We start from the raw sequence: 15,498 nt of genomic DNA on the forward strand, positions 1-15,498 counted from the left end.
CTCCTGAGCAAGTCCCACCTGGACGGGCAAATTTACACGTGGCCAAATAAATTTGACACTGGACAACAGACTGCAGCGCGAACTGTTACTGTACGGCAATTTATTTACTTGGATTGAAAGCCGCAGTTTAATCGCAGTTGAGGTTTATCAAATCAAGATATGCGCAGCATGCCAGTAGGACCTACGCAGTACCATTCCAATCATAAGCCTCCCCACTGTACACATATCCATGCCTCTCTGCCATCTCGTCAAACTCGGCTGGACCACGGCTGAACGCCTTGTATTTGATGGGTTCAATCTTCCCATCGTCAATGGCGTGCAATAGCGGCGTGAAGATCTTCCAGGCCTCCCTAAGTTCATCATCTCTCACAAACGCTGATGAATCCCCTCGCAAGACTTGAAGCATGAGTCTGGTGTACGCGTCCGGTAGATCGGAAAACTTGTCCGGGAACCGCGTCTTGTAGGACAAATCCAGCTCAGACATCACGGGGTCTCCTGCTAGACCCGGCGACTTGATGTTCATCTTCATGTAAACTGCTTCGTTCGGCTGCAGACGCATCACGAGCTCGTTTCTCGACAATGTAGACCCATTTCCTGTGTCAGGGAACAATAGCGAAGATCCCGGTGCCCTCTTGAATTGAATACGCACTTCCGATTTGCGCTCGTTCAGTGCTTTGCCAGCCCTCATAATGAACGGTACTCCATCCCAGCGAGGATTGTTGATGTACATCACCAAAGCCGCAAATGTCGGAGTCTTTGAGTCATCAGGCACACCGTCATCATCGATGTAGGCCTGTTCAATGCCCTCATCATCGGAAATGTACTGCCCAGTAATGCAGTCCTCTATGCGAATTGGTGGGATGGCCTGCAGAACCTTGACCTTCTCGTTGCGGATGTAGTCACCACTCTGCCGGGCAGGGGCTTCCATTGCAAACATAGTGAGCACTTGCATTAGGTGATTCTGCATTACATCGCGAATAATTCCGCTCTTGTCAAAGTAGCCTCCTCTCCCCTTGGTGCCGAAGTCCTCTTTGAAAGAGATCACAACAGAGGCGATGTGATTGCGATTCCAAAGTGGTTCAAAAATGGAATTCGCAAATCGCATCACCAACAGATTTTGGACGGCTTCTTTCCCAATGTAATGGTCAATACGATAGGTCTCTTTCTCCTCGAGCATGTCTGAAAGGCTCTCATGGAGGGTCTCAAAGGATTCGAGATCACTGCCAAATGGCTTCTCCACAATGAAGCGAGACCAACCATTGTGGTTCGTGGCGGCCGCTTTGAGAGCCCCAGCGACCTTGGTGAATAGAGACGGGGGAATAGCGAAATAAAATAGACGATTGGCGACCTCATGGCCAGATACTTGCTCCATTCCTGCCATCTCCATGGCGACCTTCTCGATCGCCGTTTCATCATCGTATCCTCCGGAGCGGTAGAAGCACTTTTTCAGGAAGGCATCAATAACCTCGTCGTCATCGCATTTGGCTGCGAGATAGTCGCGGAGAGTGGCGCGGAAGTCCTTATCTGTCTTTTGGGAACGAGCATAGCCCACAATTTGTACGTGCTCCGGAAGATAAGAAGAACGGAAGAGCGCGAAGAGGGACGGGTATGTCTTTTTCTTCGCGAGATCACCAGACGCGCCGATGACAACAACAGAAAGAGTATCACAGAGGTAATCGCAGCGATAAAACTCACCCTTGACGTCATGCTGGCTCTTCTTCCTGATTAGGGTAGGTCGATCCATGTCGGTGGAAGGCTGTGAGCTTTTGCTTGGACTCGGCTTCTTTTCGGATTCTGAGCTACGTTGAGCGGTAGGCCCTGACTTGGGTTTGGAGGTAGGCTCCGACCTGGGTTTGGAGGTGGGCTCCGACCTGGGTTTGGAGGTGGGCTCCGACCTGGGTTTGGAGGTGGGCTCCGACCTGGATTTGGAGGTAGACTCCGAGCTAGGCTTGGAGCCAGTCTCTGAGTTGGACGTCGGTTTGGCAGTCTTCGGAGGCGTATACTGCATAGGCTCGCTGCGTTTGCGCAGAATCGTCCTAGGATTCAGACCACGTGATGAGGAATGGCCCATAGTTGGGAGAGAAAAGGACGCAAGAGTTAGTTAAGTGAGAGAAAATGAGGACGATGGGTGGGAAAAGGTGGGAGTAGAACGGAACAACTAGCTAGAAGTACGATGGCCCTTCGTAGCTTGTGTAACAATAACATACAGTACTTACTTTTTGCCTGCGCAGCAGCGGCAAGAGTGCGACGAAGGCACAGCCAATTTTACTGCCACGAAGAGGGATGGCAACGCAGAGCACTGCTGTCGCTCCGCTACTTTACAAGGCTTGATGTAATGTTAATGGGTGGGGCTCGACGGCATGTGCCTGCGTTACAATGGACAATACTAAATCATTCACACGACGCGATGGATTGGAACCTTGCCATCAACTATCTCAACAAGGCCCCAACGAGTTGATCCTTCAAGTCAACAACGATTAGCGACAGGCCATGAAATATCGATTTTCGGTGCCTCCTACCTCGATTCTAATCCCGATTCTAATCCCGATCAGAGTCTGACCGTCTGGAATGACACAAGAAAGCCATTTTTCCAGTAATTATGGATAAGTTTCTATATAAGTCAATGGTTTTGCACTACCCAACCTGTGAACTGAACCGCGCGTGACATCACACGCTCCCCGTCTTCTTTTTGTCCAAATCCGTAATTTTTCTGCCCTATTTTTATTGAAAAACATATATGACACAACGAACCTCACTGTCTTACCCCGCGCACAGGCCCACTCCCCAGAGCAGTCGCTGTCTTGCACACGTCCTCAAATATCCCTTTTCTCCGCGTAGAAAATCCTCTCTGGATACCGCAGAGCACCAATCTAAATTTACGTAAGAGTGAATTCCAGAGTGCCTTCAATGGGCCATATGTCATCGAGGATTGTCTGATCAGCATGTGATTGGGTATTTTACCTGCCCTCCTCTATTTCCCTGAAAGGTCTATTGCACTTCTACACGATATGTAAATCGAAGGGCAGCTGTGGAGCAGATTTACAACAGCGGGCCAGTGTGAGCCCTCGCAACCGGTGGACAACTTTTACGTATTGTACGCGCGACAATATCAACAATCGTGGACTACTACTGTACGGTACCCTAGGGTACTCTGTCCTGGTTGCGCACGACGTGTGCTTCTCAATGCCGAATGAGCAGGAGCCAGCCACTGAAACCTGGAGGGGCCGTCAACGCGTCCTCGCTCTTCACATAGAACGACTAAAGGATGAGGGATACTGTATACCGTAGTACCGCTGCCTAACTAACCCTCAATACCACGCCACTTCAAGACCTACGCCCCCTAATCCACGAACAGATGCTCTTCAATCACATTCCGTAGATAAGTGCCTCGACTGCAGGTCCACTAATATGGAAACTGCGTTTCTGGGTCTCACTGTGCGTGCTACTCAGTGACGGCTGCCTGTGAAGTCAACATTCTAGTAAAATACGGGTACAGTAACGTTACTAGTTTATGATTTTCGCACACAAGATTTCAGAATTTAGCAGAAGGCTCGTTCCTGTCAGAGAGAAAAGGGATTTCCCACAGACCCATGTGTCAACGCCGAGATCCAGGAAGGATATACAGTATTTCACAATGCACGGTGCGACAATTTAGTACGCCGTAGTGTGAGTTACGATGTTCGAAACCTTTCCCTCATTCGACTTTAGAAAGAAGGAAGTCGCGTCCATGGTTTCTTTTGTACCTCATCATGGGCAATCAGTCACGGACATTGCTCCGTGTCCTTAGTTTTAGAAACAAGCGAGCTTTATTGGCGCGTTCTTGTTCTCGGTCAGTAGGAAAATCTGAGCAGAGTTACAGGACGTATGAGACTCCTTGCATGGCAGGTTGCACCAGTGTTCTGGGAAGGAGGTGGGCTTTTTGGCTTCGCATCTGTTCCCTTTCGTGACAGACGGCATCTTATAAGTGTTTGGAGTGGACTGTTCGTAACATGTGCCTCTGCAGTAAAGACAAAGAATAAGACATTGAATGAAGTGGTTCTATTATTGGGTGTTGATGAGATACGGTGTCAAGGCCAAGGTTTAACTCCTTCTTTCCCGCCCGTGGGGCGCAATAATCACAAGAATAACAATGCCCCGTGCCTCAGTCTGTAGTTACCCTCTGTGTAATAGCGATACATCTTTTAGTCTAATGGAAAGACTTTCCACTGCTGGACTCTCGGCATGTCACTTGGGATGTATATCCTCGTCCGTTCTTTTATGTTCCCTTAGAGCCTCTCGTATCAGCGCGGGAGTATACCTTCACTTTGCTATGTAGTGCAGTCGAGTCTCCTAGACTGACATGTCAAACAATTGAAACGATTCAAGACCATATTGGATTCCAGCAATGGTCACATGTTCCTCAAAGTGTGATGGGCTCATTGTACCTCGCCTGATTGTTACCGACGGATTCCCTCGAATTCCACTACAGTACCTGAATACGTTGTCGTATTTCTTCGGATATGTTCTACTCATATGTACTCGACCGAAATGTGAACGATTAAACGGGAGCTACATTTACATGAATGCTTCTAAACTCCTGCGAAACATGTTAAAAGATGTCTCTGACACGCATTGAACCCCACAATACTGCACATCTGTGCACCATCGACGGGGATTCTGCGAGGCAGATAGAGAGTATTACCGGTTAAGTGGAATTCAATGTTGACAATCTGCCGCAATGAAAGAGCGATATATATTGGAAGTAGAAATCTCGAGGCTCCGACGCCCTGTTGTGAAGGTCCGTTGGCGGATGTCCCCTGTCGCGTGCTTTTTGTCTGCTGGAGAGCTTCGCATCTCTATCTTGTCGCGAAGCGCAATCCATTTTTTCCTTCCCAGTGCATCTCGAAAAGTGTTTGCACCTCACTTAAAGAAGCAAACCAGAAATGTGCGCGGTATCTTAGAAAAAAAAATCTGCTCCTTCGCTATGTCAAAGAGCATAAGAATTTTCAGAACACATCTTTATTGTAGGAGTTTCCCAATGAACTGGCCTGTGAGATAGTACTTCGCTTCTTGCCTCAGACAAAGAGGGACATGGAACGATTTTACTCGATGGCATGAATGCGAGTTCCAGAATAACAAGTTGTTATCGGAAGTTGTATATAATGGCCATAGAATGGAAATAAACGTCACAGATACTCTGGAATTTGATGCGGGAGGACAGGATTGAGTAGTACAAAGCAGTTCAATGACGATTGAACAGCTAAATGCTGCCACATACTCCCAATGGTTTCAGTTGATGTTAACCTGTGCGTAAGGATGGGGAAGAAGGAACAATTCTCGAAGTTAATATTGCGCAGAGATTTATTCCTTCTTGCATTGAAATGGACACTCTAAACCAAAATAAGTACAGTATGGCAAACATGCTGTTGCGCTTTGGTTTCAAAAGATGAGTTTACAGGCCGCACAATTTGAAGCTGATATTCTGCAGTGACAAAACCCCGCGCAGCCGCAGATCCAAAAAGTAGTTCAATTCTTGGGTATGCTAAGATGTCATTGTACATTGACCTGACTCCGTACTGGCATTCATGGTAGCAAACCGCGTGAGAGGGTTATGAGCACTACCCCTAGTGGGCACAGTCTGAGCTCTGATACCTTTTGGCGAAAAAAAGTCTTGCTGTCTACCTCCGTAAAGCACAACAACAGTGTTTCCTATACCTGTACGTAGCAAGCTCTGCCGCAACAAGCACCGTAACATGTGAAACAGTATTTCTGTTTCACAGGTATGTTGCGGTGCTTGTTGCCTATTCCTTGCAGCTCCACCATATCCCCTCGCTTCAACTTATGCCATGAGGCAAAAATTTCGTGTCAATCAAAAATACAAGTCCCCAGTGGGGCTTGAACCCACGGCCTCGAGATTAACAGTCCCGCGCTCTAACCAGCTGAGCTATGGAGACAGTTCCTTGTGCAATTACTTGATGCCACGAGTAAAAGTGCTTGTTAATAAACTATCAAAATAATCGTGCTTTTGCCTGCACAAAGAATCGTGTTTTTTGGATATTTTAAACCACACTTCCCTCTCATCCTCTTGCCAACCGTCTCCTATCTCTGACCAGTAATAATCTAGCATGAACAAGGTAACGCCAGTGATATTTATCAGAAAGTTGGAGAGGTTGTCATCTCCTCCATTATCTGCCAGAAGGGGGAGCGCCGCCTCCCCCTTCTGGACTGGCACTTCGTTCCTCTTGCGTTCGACACCCTTGGCGCTCCAAGCGCCCGCACTACAGCTGTGTTCGAGTCCCTCGCCCATAAAATTTCCATCCCCACCGGTACCGCATGGCGTTGAGAGAGTCGGGACTTTGCACCGACTCTCTCTGACCCTCTCAGATAGTCGGGACTTTGCAGTACTTTCTCAGACTCTCAGATAGAATACAAGATATAAAATACAAGATATAAAATACAAGATCACCAAGCCACAAAAGGTCCTTATCCTAGTTTCCGAAGACTCCCCTGTCGACGTACGTCCTGGTCTCTCCCTAAAACGCTCCCCTTCCCGACTTCTTCTCTCTCACATTAAATTATCCCGGCCACTTCGTTCCATACTTGTGTTGCCACGCAGACCTCCACTCGCTCCGGCCATCTGGCTTTGCTTCGCGATATCTTTCGCCCTTTTCCACGCCATCGCGTTAGCCAACTCTCATGTCCCCGTAATCTCCAATCCTTGCCTCGGTCTTCAGTTCAACCGCCGTCGCTACCCTCCTCACTCCATTGATGGATGCATCTAACTGTCTCTGCACCTCCTATGGACTTGCAAAAGAATCAAAGTAAAATCAGCTCTTGGAGACCGTTTATTTTACTCCCTTTCTCTACGACGCTCATAAAATACACCCCATTCTCTGCCTTTGAGGGAGAGAGGAAGTCCACGCTCGCAGTAGAAGACGGGCTTCGAGTGTAACCATTTCCAGCGTCTATCCCAGGGGCACCATCTCAAAAATACACGGCGGCCATCGCATTGGCCCGCGACGCTTGCCATATCGCCTTTCCCCGAAATCATATCTTGACTACCATGTCCTAACGGACGACTAAACAGCAAGGGCCTTTCCTCTGTGACATATGTATATCCGACTTTGGTTTCAAGTTAGAACTCGGGCAACTCATTTAGAGCCTTTATGTAACGTGATGTGTCCGCAATGTTTCTCCCATGTTTTCGTTCGGGGGTCGGGGGTCGCTATTGCTACGCTGCACCTGTTCACTCACTATAACTTGGCGCTGAACACCATTCGACGTAGATTTCCACCTCGCCTTCTAAAGCAATTAGCGCTTGAGTCGATTGTCCGTCCACTTGTCGACAATGCAAGCTACTTCTGAGCTTATGCAACTTTTACATTACCTGTAGGAATAGGTGTCCGTGTGACGCTTTCAGGATTACCACACGAGACAAACAGCCAAAATCTTGGCCTTTCGCATCGCCACTATATAGTCCGCGACACGCTTGTACTGCACGTCTTTAACCTCGCTGGCCTCACTCGAAGCTTTAATGTGCCCTTAACTGATTAGCGGCATAGTGGCCCACCCCACTGGACTATCCACTAACTGCCCATGGCATCACGGCACGCAGTCCCTACTGGTGCCAGTCATTAAGCATGTCGTTTAGCACGTTCGTGGTGCTTCTGAAAGAATCGGGGTGGGCGAACTCAGGACCCACCCCTGGATCCTTTGGGACGCGCTCTTTATTCACGTCGATATCGTCCTCGACCTCGGCTAGCATTAAGTCCTCCTCCCCAGTGACAAGTTCGGTGCCCCATGTACCCGCCCCGTTTCGCGCACGTCGCATCCTGTCAGCCACACAGTCTTGTCGCGCTATGCTTCCAAGGCCTTATCCTGTATTCTCCTTCATGCCGTGGTTCACTTGAGAGTTTCTTACAGCGAGAATCCTCTGCCAGAGATTTTGTTTCTGAGGATATTCAGGAGTACATGGTAACCCATTCGGCGAGACTTAACATCTTCTATCAGACATAGAGTCACTCTACTGGAGATGACGCAAGGCAGTAAAGCGATTGCTGGATTGCTCCAAGCATACGTGTACCTCTTGTGTGTTGGGCGTCGATGAAAACCTCATCAGTGACTGCTGACGAATGCTGCGCTCAGAGGTTTAGAAATCCTCTTCCTATGATTCCTCTTCCTATGATGCCACCATTTGCAATGTGACTGTAGGACAAAGGCGTGCGCGGCGGTACAAACGTGGAAGGCCATGTTAAACTACCCCTCTTTAGTTTGCTTTATATATTGGACATAGGGTACAACTGCTACATGTGGGGCACACTTTTGCCCAAACGAAGGCGGAAAAGGGCATGTCTTCAAGCATCAACATGGGCTTCCCTGTCATCCGCGCCAGAGTTGCAGATTCTAAGCCGATACAGAACGGATGAAATTTCCCTGTCCTTTGACAGCGCTTTTTTCTTTTAACTTGTGTTCTGGCCTTATCGCGATGCCCGGGTTTATTTCTTTTTCGTTGAACATAGACAGACGGCTTTTCTTTGACGCCAGAACTTAATTTATTTAATTCCGGGTGTGGATTGCTTTGGCTCAGCACTTGTCACATCCTCTACGCACTTCATTGAAGCTGCTGTGCTTATTCGCTCGAATTAAGGCTCTGAGTCTCGAATATAAATTTTTGTCATCTTTCGCTAATTAACTCCAACGTACTATTCATCCCCGTCTCTTCCCAAGTACTCAAACATGCAAATATTTTGGTACGGCTGTGTCTTCAGTCCTTATCAACAACCGGTCAAATGTACAGCGCTCAGAAAAAGGTTGTAGTCTTGCTCATCTTTTTTCTTTTCCAAGTTTGCAGCTTCTAAAGACTAAATCACCGTCGTAAAGACAAAAATCAACCGGAGATTGCGACCCTGAAGAGGCGTGGACTCCAAGCGACGGAGACACATTCTACAGGAATACATTGCTATTTGGAAAGACAAGACATGTATTATCATCCGCTGAAGAGTCCTCATGGCTCCGGAAGGCATCGCTCCCGATATTGTGGAGAACGCAGCACAGAGCTTCAAAACCTAATCCTTCGGTTTCGGCGAGTTCGTCGAGTTTGTCGTCCATATTTCGCAATCGTCGTTCGTCTTCTCATTGTCTTGTTCACCGTCATTGAGCTTAAACCGACTATTAGCCACTTTGATGACGAACTCCTTCCGTTCATCTCCAGAGTTAACGTACTGCTCGGAACAATGGCATCTGTTTTTTCTGTTATCTACTTTGACGTGCGCGCCTTCAATGTCATAGTGATCCTGGCTATCTTCATTAAATTCCTCTTCGACATGACGGAGCACGAGCGCTTCTCCCTCTTCCAGCAGCTCGCTTGGATCACTCTCCACGCGACAGCCGTGCTCTTTTCGATGTTCACAGGGCGAAGAAGGTCGATATGCAAGCCGACGGCGTTCAAATCGCCCATCAAAGGCGATAGCTTTCTTTCTTGCACGCTCAAGCACATGCAGCAGGTAGATGTGCTGGAGGCTGGGATTCGGATGCAGGTGGCTATCCTGGCGATTGATTACTCGCTGTCGTCGCACGTGGGGGGCACGGCGTTTTTCTTCACGCTTCCCTTCGCCGTGCTCTACGCGACGGGTTACTCGACGCGCAGAAACGGAGCTGTGACTTTGTTGCTGCTGTTCGTTTACGCGCTATCGAGCGAGAATTCGCCGATTCTCGGGTTTAACTGGGTCAAGGTGGTAAGCACGATGGCAGCAGCGGCGTTGACGTTGAGCGTGGGGCCGGGGTTGTTGACGGTAGACGAATGGCTCGCTTGCTCCAAGCAGCTGTGCTACTAGTAGCGGAAAGCGGGGGACACAAAAGTAACTGCATGCAAGCGTGGGCACAACCTGTACTGTTTGAATAGATAAAGAAGAAAGGAACGGTTTACTTGAGAAGGTTTCTCGCTGCAGTGCAGTTGAAGGTCGGGAACAAACGCATCCAGAGTAGCGCGGGCGAGGGCTTCGTCGTCAGCCGACGGCGGGGGCGGCTGAATCAAGCGGTTGAAGAGAAAAAGACAGGCAGCCTCGCATATGCAGAAAGCGGGTCAGGAAGGAAAACAAGCAGATGCACGCAAAAGCCCTAATAACGCGGAGGGGGAGCGCCGCCTTGCAGGGCGGCGAGTCGTGCTACGAGATCATCGGGGGCACCGACGGCGTCGTTATTGGCAACATGAGCGGGCTGGCCAACCGGGGCGGCGTGGCCCGAAATCCTATCGCCGACGTCGAGGTTGTTCTCATCAGCGATCTTCTGCAGCAAGTTGTTGACCTGGTTTTGCGGGGTGGAACTGCTGGTACTCTCGCCAATGGCAGAATCCATAACTTTTGTGCTGAGGTCCAAGTCCTCGCTCTGCTTGATGAACTTCTCCATGGTGTAGCTAATCTGACTGACGTCCATGGTGGCGAGTGCCTGGTCGAGGTTTGCAGTGACAGCGACCATGGAGTCGGAGACCTGGGCGCGGACTTGCTGTGCCTGGAGCTTTCCGGCGACGGCCTCGAGCTGGGACTGGAGCTTAAGGTAGGAGAGGGCCTCGCTTTGGATGCGGATGGCGTTCTCGGCATGGATGCGTGCGCCGGGCATGTTGTTCTTGGCCAATGCATCCTTTGCTTTCTTTTCTTCCAGGGCGGTCTGCTTTTGAGACTTGGCGGCTTGGCGGCCGACAGTCTTCGAGGTGAAGCGCATTTTGAAGATAACCTCTTGCATGGAGGGAGGCGGCGGGGCTTGGTGAACCGGGGGCGGCGGGGGGGGTGCCTTTTTGCCGAAGAGACCCATGGTGATGGTGAAAAGAAGGTGGACGGGGGAGTGAAAGGGAGTTTTGGTGAAGGGTGCAGGAGAGGGGTGGGTGTGTGTAGGAGGACGTGGAAGGGGACCGTTTTAATGCACTCATTTCAGGAGTGCCATAGTTAGGGGAAAGAGTGGCGGGGAAATACACCGTTGCATATCCGCACCTCTTTCATCATCGCTGGTCGGGGGTGGTTCGGTGTCTGAGCCTCTTTCTGAGAGTGAAAGTAGCATCGCTGGTCATGGGTGCTTCGGAAGGAAATTATCCAAAAAAAACGGTCATTCGAATGTAATGATTAAGACTCGACACCCGGCTCTGAATGCCGATTGGCAGCACAGCCCTTGTTACTCGATACTCGTTGCTTGTCACACCGTCATTGTTGGCAAGCACTCACCAAAGGCGAGAAGCACGGCTGCTTCTTTCTTACCTGTAATGCACCCGGCTTACATTTATCCTGGACCTTGGCCATACGTTCTGTACTACAGTACATCTTCATGTGTTGTCAAGTCTACAGTATTGACTTGATCATATTCTGATGACCACGACAGATGAACAACGACAGATGACCACGACAGACGCTCATACACACCAACTGCTGCCGTGTATACTGTGTAAACGCAGAGCACAGTACGTACTACGTAGAGGGTTCGTTCTTCTAGACGGTGACTAGCTGGCTAGGGGAAGAAAATCCTCTCCAACACCAATCTCGCCACCACCAATGCTTGCACCATCCGTGTCTGCACCACCAAGTGTCCGCACCGCCATTCCTATTCCCCTACGTCCTCGAAAACATGCTCCCGCTCATCGCCCGCAGCCCGTGAACGCCGCGAACCTCCGCGTCAAAAAACGGCACCTTGGTCAGTCCGATCCCCTTGTCCTCGCCGGCCCTCCTCAACTCCTCCACGCACCTCTCCTGCCCTTGCAGGATCCTCTGCACAAACTTTTCCGCCGCCGCGTCGGCAATCACCTGGTTCACCACCACGTTCTTCACCAGAATCCCGTCCTTCCGTAGCGACCGCACCAGCCGCTCCGACTCGGCCATCGCCAGCCCAGTCGGCACCGTCACGATCGCAAACTGCGTCCGCTCCTCGTCTTTCACCAGCTCGCGCAGCTCCACCATGTTCTCTCGCAGTTTCTCCACCCCTTGCGCTGCACGGTCCACCGCGTCCGCCGAGTCTTTGCGCCCGAGCACGTTGCGCAGCGTGTCCATCGCTGAGTCCAGCCGCTTTTTCAGACGCATCACCTTGCCCAGGAACTTGTCTAGAAAGTCGGGGAAGCTCAGCAGACGCAAAGTGTGCCCCGTAGGCGCCGTGTCAACTACTACCCGGTCAAAGTCCCCAAACTTCACCAGCTCCATTACTTGAGTGAGCGCCACAAGTTCGTCGATGCCTGGTGGCGTGTTATCCAGAAGACTCGCAAACTCTTCCAGCCCCAGCTTGCGTGCCAGGTCCCGCCCCACCCCGCCACTCCCTTCCCGCACAAAATCCTTCGCCAGCGCTTGGAACGACGCAATAGCCGCTTCCGTGTCTATCTCCATCGCGAACAACTCCCCTTCCGGCATTTCGATCTCCACTGGCGCCCCTCCCTTCAACTCCACTTGCAGGGCATCCGCAAGAGAATGCGCTGGGTCCGTAGAAAGCACAAGCGTTTTGAAGCCCTCTACCGCCAGCTTTGTTCCCAACGCCGCGCTGATGCTCGTTTTGCCCACACCACCTTTCCCTCCCACAAAAACAAACTGAGACTCTGCACCCTCTGATACACGAGCATCTTCGTCAAACAGTCTACCGTATGATTTCCTTCGGTTCTCCTTGAATGCTATATTCCCCATCGCCTCAAGGCCATAAATGCCTCGCACTTCAGTATCAAAACGCGGTACAATAGTAACTGCGAGACCATACTCGTCTGCAATTTGCTCTGTGGCAAACGATATTTCTCGTGCCTGACCTTTCCGCACCTGGCTCAGATATTTGTCAACACTAACTTTGTTTCCTTCGGGCAAAATCTGGTTGACGACCACGTGACGCACCCAAATACCTTCGTCCCATAGTTTTTCGATCAAGCGCTTGCTCTCCGCCACCGCCAGCTCCGTCGCAATCGAAACAACTACAAATTCGGTGCGTTCCGGATCTCGAAACAGATCACTCAGCTCGATCATCTTATCTCTGTATACAGCCACTCTCTTCGACGCCTTTTCCAACGCCACATTCATATCGACCTTCTTATCCCACCCCATGAACATTTTCGTCACGTTCCCAATCAGCCCCTTTGCACTATTCAGCCTCCCCCTCAGCGCAAGAGCTTGCGTCAAGAACTTGTCCAAAAAGTCCGGGAACGCGAGGAACCTCAGCGTGTGCCCCGTCGGCGCCGTGTCGATCACGACGCGGTCAAACTTGATGTCCGAATTCTCCTGTTCCACCAAGTCCAACACACTCACCAACGCAATAAGCTCATCGGCCCCGGGGGGAATAGTTTCCAGGACTTCGCTAAACTCCTGCAACCCGAGTTTATCAGCCACGGAGCTCCAACCGCCCTTCTCCGTCTCCTCCCCGTCTGCGTTCGTCGCCGGCGCGTTTAGCGACGTAACGAGTTCGCGGAACTGCTCCACGGCCTCGCGTGTGTCCGACTCGATCGCGTAGAGCCCCATCTCCGGGTCGACGCGATGCATCTTTCCATCGGACAAGTCGAAACGCAATGCATCGCCAAGCGAATGCGCTGGGTCAGTTGAGATGACGAGGGTAGTCAGGCCGGCGTCTGCGCACTCCACCGCAACGGCGGCGGCGCTCGAGGTCTTGCCTACGCCGCCTTTGCCTCCGAAGAAGATGAAGCGACGTTGGTCGCGCTGCGCGACTAGTGAATCTAAATTGGCGGAAGAGGCCGTTTTGGAGGCTGCGACATTGCCCACATCTGCCACGGCAACTGTACGTGGTTTGGCGCGGAGACGCTTTCGAGCAAAGTGGGACGACTTGCGGTGGGATAGAAGGCTGCGGGGGGTGACGGTCGAGCTTCGAGACGGGACAACGACAGGGGGGAGGAAGGCTGGTGCAAGTGGCATTGGTGGTTGTGTCCACTCTGGCATAGGCGCTGCGTTGAGGAAGATATTTGTGCTGAAGATGGATGAGGACGAGATACCGTGTTGCGGGGAAGGATTAGTTGGCCAGGGTAGGGCAGTCAGAGCTGGCGGTGTGTGAAGCTCTGCACAAAGGAACGATGCGCATCCAGAGATGATCCACCTCTGGAAATAAATTTATTTACGACAGGATGCAAGTAGAGCCCTTGCGCGGTAAGATACAGTATGGCACTTCGAGGAAAGTCGATCCTCTATCACCACCAACACGGGGACCTAACACGCGCCGTCATATTCTTTTCCTTCTGGGATGGCTTGGATTGCACTACGTGAATGTTATGTCCTCGCCCTGCATAAAACGTGTCTTTCAGAATAGTGGCACTGCGGACCTATTAAGCGTGGAGTCCAGCTCACCCTTGTCCCACTTTCCTCCTTCCTGCCTTCTCTCACTAGAGTATTGATTCCTTCAGGCAGTTTACTCGAAAACCCTTCACGTCCGTTCAAGGGCATGTCGCCTCTATCTGATAATTACAGACATATTGCCTGTGCGTCTCCAGCCCTGAGTACCCCCCCATGCACACACTCACGCTTGTTCAATTATCTGTTGCCGGCGTGGTAGGCATCTTCTTCGGGGGCGCCTTCTTCGTCTCGATCCCGTGATCCCTAACAGCATCAATAAAAGCCTTAATCTTTCCGTGATACTTGCCCGGCCGTGTCCAGTACACCGCAGATATGCCCTTCGATGAGGCGTGGGTTCCAAACGCTTCGCCTACCATGCGCGCCGCCGCGACGGACGCCGTCGCGAAATTTCCACGCGGCGCGTCAGGGCCTGCGATCGCCTTACGCAAGTTCGGCTGGTTGGAGTGCACCCCTAGAATTACGCGCCCGCCGGCTCGATCCACCAGCTGCGCGTGGATGTGCCGGTTCGTCAGGTTCAGCAACAGCTCAAAGGTTTCCCCGGGAAGCCGGCGCACGCGCATCCGGCCCATGTTGAAGGAGCAGTGCGCGTCGGTCTGTTCGGTGTGTCTCTGATCTGTCGCCGGGGGTGGCGAATATGTGCTCGCGGCGGCCCACGGATGAAGGTACGGAGGGTGATACCAAGAACGTACGTTTTCGTCACAGTTGACAGAGGGCTGGCGAGGCCGCTGGACTTGATCGAAACACTGTGGCACGAAAAATCCAAAATTATAATAACTGAGCACAGCACAGCTATCGCGCCTCTTGAATTTCGGGAAGCTCCCTTTTTGTCTACAGAAGTCGGTAGATTGCGCACATTCATTCACTCTCCCGCTCTTTATTGTTGCAGACATGAGATGCGCACTGACAATAATAAGACGCACCAGTCACCCTTAATCAGCTCCTGTCTGTGAACGATTACTGATGAACACCTCACACTGGCGTCAGCGAAACTTGCCTCTTTTATAGGATCACCAAGTTGGAGACATCTCCACAAGCGATATCCCCGCCATAGATTTTCGGACAACGCAATGCCTCGCCGTGCATGCCTTAGGTGACGTCTCACAGAACAGATACATGTTCAAGAAGACTGCTGTACGAAAAAGAAATGAAACGCTCCTCAATTGAAACATCGAGTATCAGGACATCTTGCGAACCACCAGTTCAATCGGGTGCAAAGAGG

General features: G+C 51.0%; 4 protein-coding genes; 1 reads left to right on the forward strand and 3 right to left on the reverse strand.

Annotated features, from left to right (window-relative positions):
- Window positions 1–85: 85 nt before the first annotated feature.
- CHC_T00010152001 (glucose 6 phosphate 1 dehydrogenase) lies at window positions 86–2,071 on the reverse strand. XM_005717693.1 is given in 3 exon segments: window positions 86–181; window positions 182–1,744; window positions 1,745–2,071. The coding sequence occupies 1 exon segment, from the start codon at window positions 1,742–1,744 to the stop codon at window positions 182–184; it is 1,563 nt and encodes a 520-aa protein (XP_005717750.1). The 5' UTR covers window positions 1,745–2,071; the 3' UTR covers window positions 86–181.
- Window positions 2,072–8,957: 6,886 nt separating this feature from the next.
- CHC_T00006036001 (hypothetical protein) lies at window positions 8,958–9,812 on the forward strand. Its single transcript, XM_005717694.1, has one exon. The coding sequence runs from the start codon at window positions 8,958–8,960 to the stop codon at window positions 9,810–9,812; it is 855 nt and encodes a 284-aa protein (XP_005717751.1).
- A 71-nt stretch (window positions 9,813–9,883) lies between these two features.
- On the reverse strand, window positions 9,884–13,871 carry CHC_T00006037001 (hypothetical protein). XM_005717695.1 is given in 5 exon segments: window positions 9,884–11,570; window positions 11,571–12,215; window positions 12,276–12,974; window positions 13,044–13,314; window positions 13,375–13,871. The coding sequence occupies 4 exon segments, from the start codon at window positions 13,869–13,871 to the stop codon at window positions 11,571–11,573; spliced, it is 2,112 nt and encodes a 703-aa protein (XP_005717752.1). The 3' UTR covers window positions 9,884–11,570.
- A 130-nt stretch (window positions 13,872–14,001) lies between these two features.
- CHC_T00006038001 (hypothetical protein) lies at window positions 14,002–15,169 on the reverse strand. XM_005717696.1 is given in 2 exon segments: window positions 14,002–14,452; window positions 14,453–15,169. 1 exon segment carries the CDS (start codon window positions 15,167–15,169, stop codon window positions 14,453–14,455), a length of 717 nt encoding a protein of 238 aa, XP_005717753.1. The 3' UTR covers window positions 14,002–14,452.
- Between the last annotated feature and the right edge of the window lie 329 nt (window positions 15,170–15,498).

This window comes from Chondrus crispus, genomic scaffold (assembly GCF_000350225.1).
Source record: "Chondrus crispus Stackhouse genomic scaffold, scaffold_338, whole genome shotgun sequence".
NCBI classification, from domain to species: domain Eukaryota; phylum Rhodophyta; class Florideophyceae; order Gigartinales; family Gigartinaceae; genus Chondrus; species Chondrus crispus.

Coding starts and splice junctions, on each gene's coding strand:
- CHC_T00006038001 (XM_005717696.1), bottom strand. CDS start 15,169: ATGTCTGCAACAATAAAGAGCGGGAGAGTGAATGAATGTGCGCAATCT.
- CHC_T00010152001 (XM_005717693.1), bottom strand. CDS start 1,744: ATGGATCGACCTACCCTAATCAGGAAGAAGAGCCAGCATGACGTCAAG.
- CHC_T00006036001 (XM_005717694.1), top strand. CDS start 8,958: ATGTATTATCATCCGCTGAAGAGTCCTCATGGCTCCGGAAGGCATCGC.
- CHC_T00006037001 (XM_005717695.1), bottom strand. CDS start 13,871: ATGCCAGAGTGGACACAACCACCAATGCCACTTGCACCAGCCTTCCTC. Junction 13,315..13,374: donor CAGTTCCGCGAACTCGTTAC/GTCGCTAAACGC, acceptor GGGCGGTTGGAG/CTCCGTGGCTGATAAACTCG. Junction 12,216..12,275: donor AAGCGCTGGCGAAGGATTTT/GTGCGGGAAGGG, acceptor GGGCTGGAAGAG/TTTGCGAGTCTTCTGGATAA.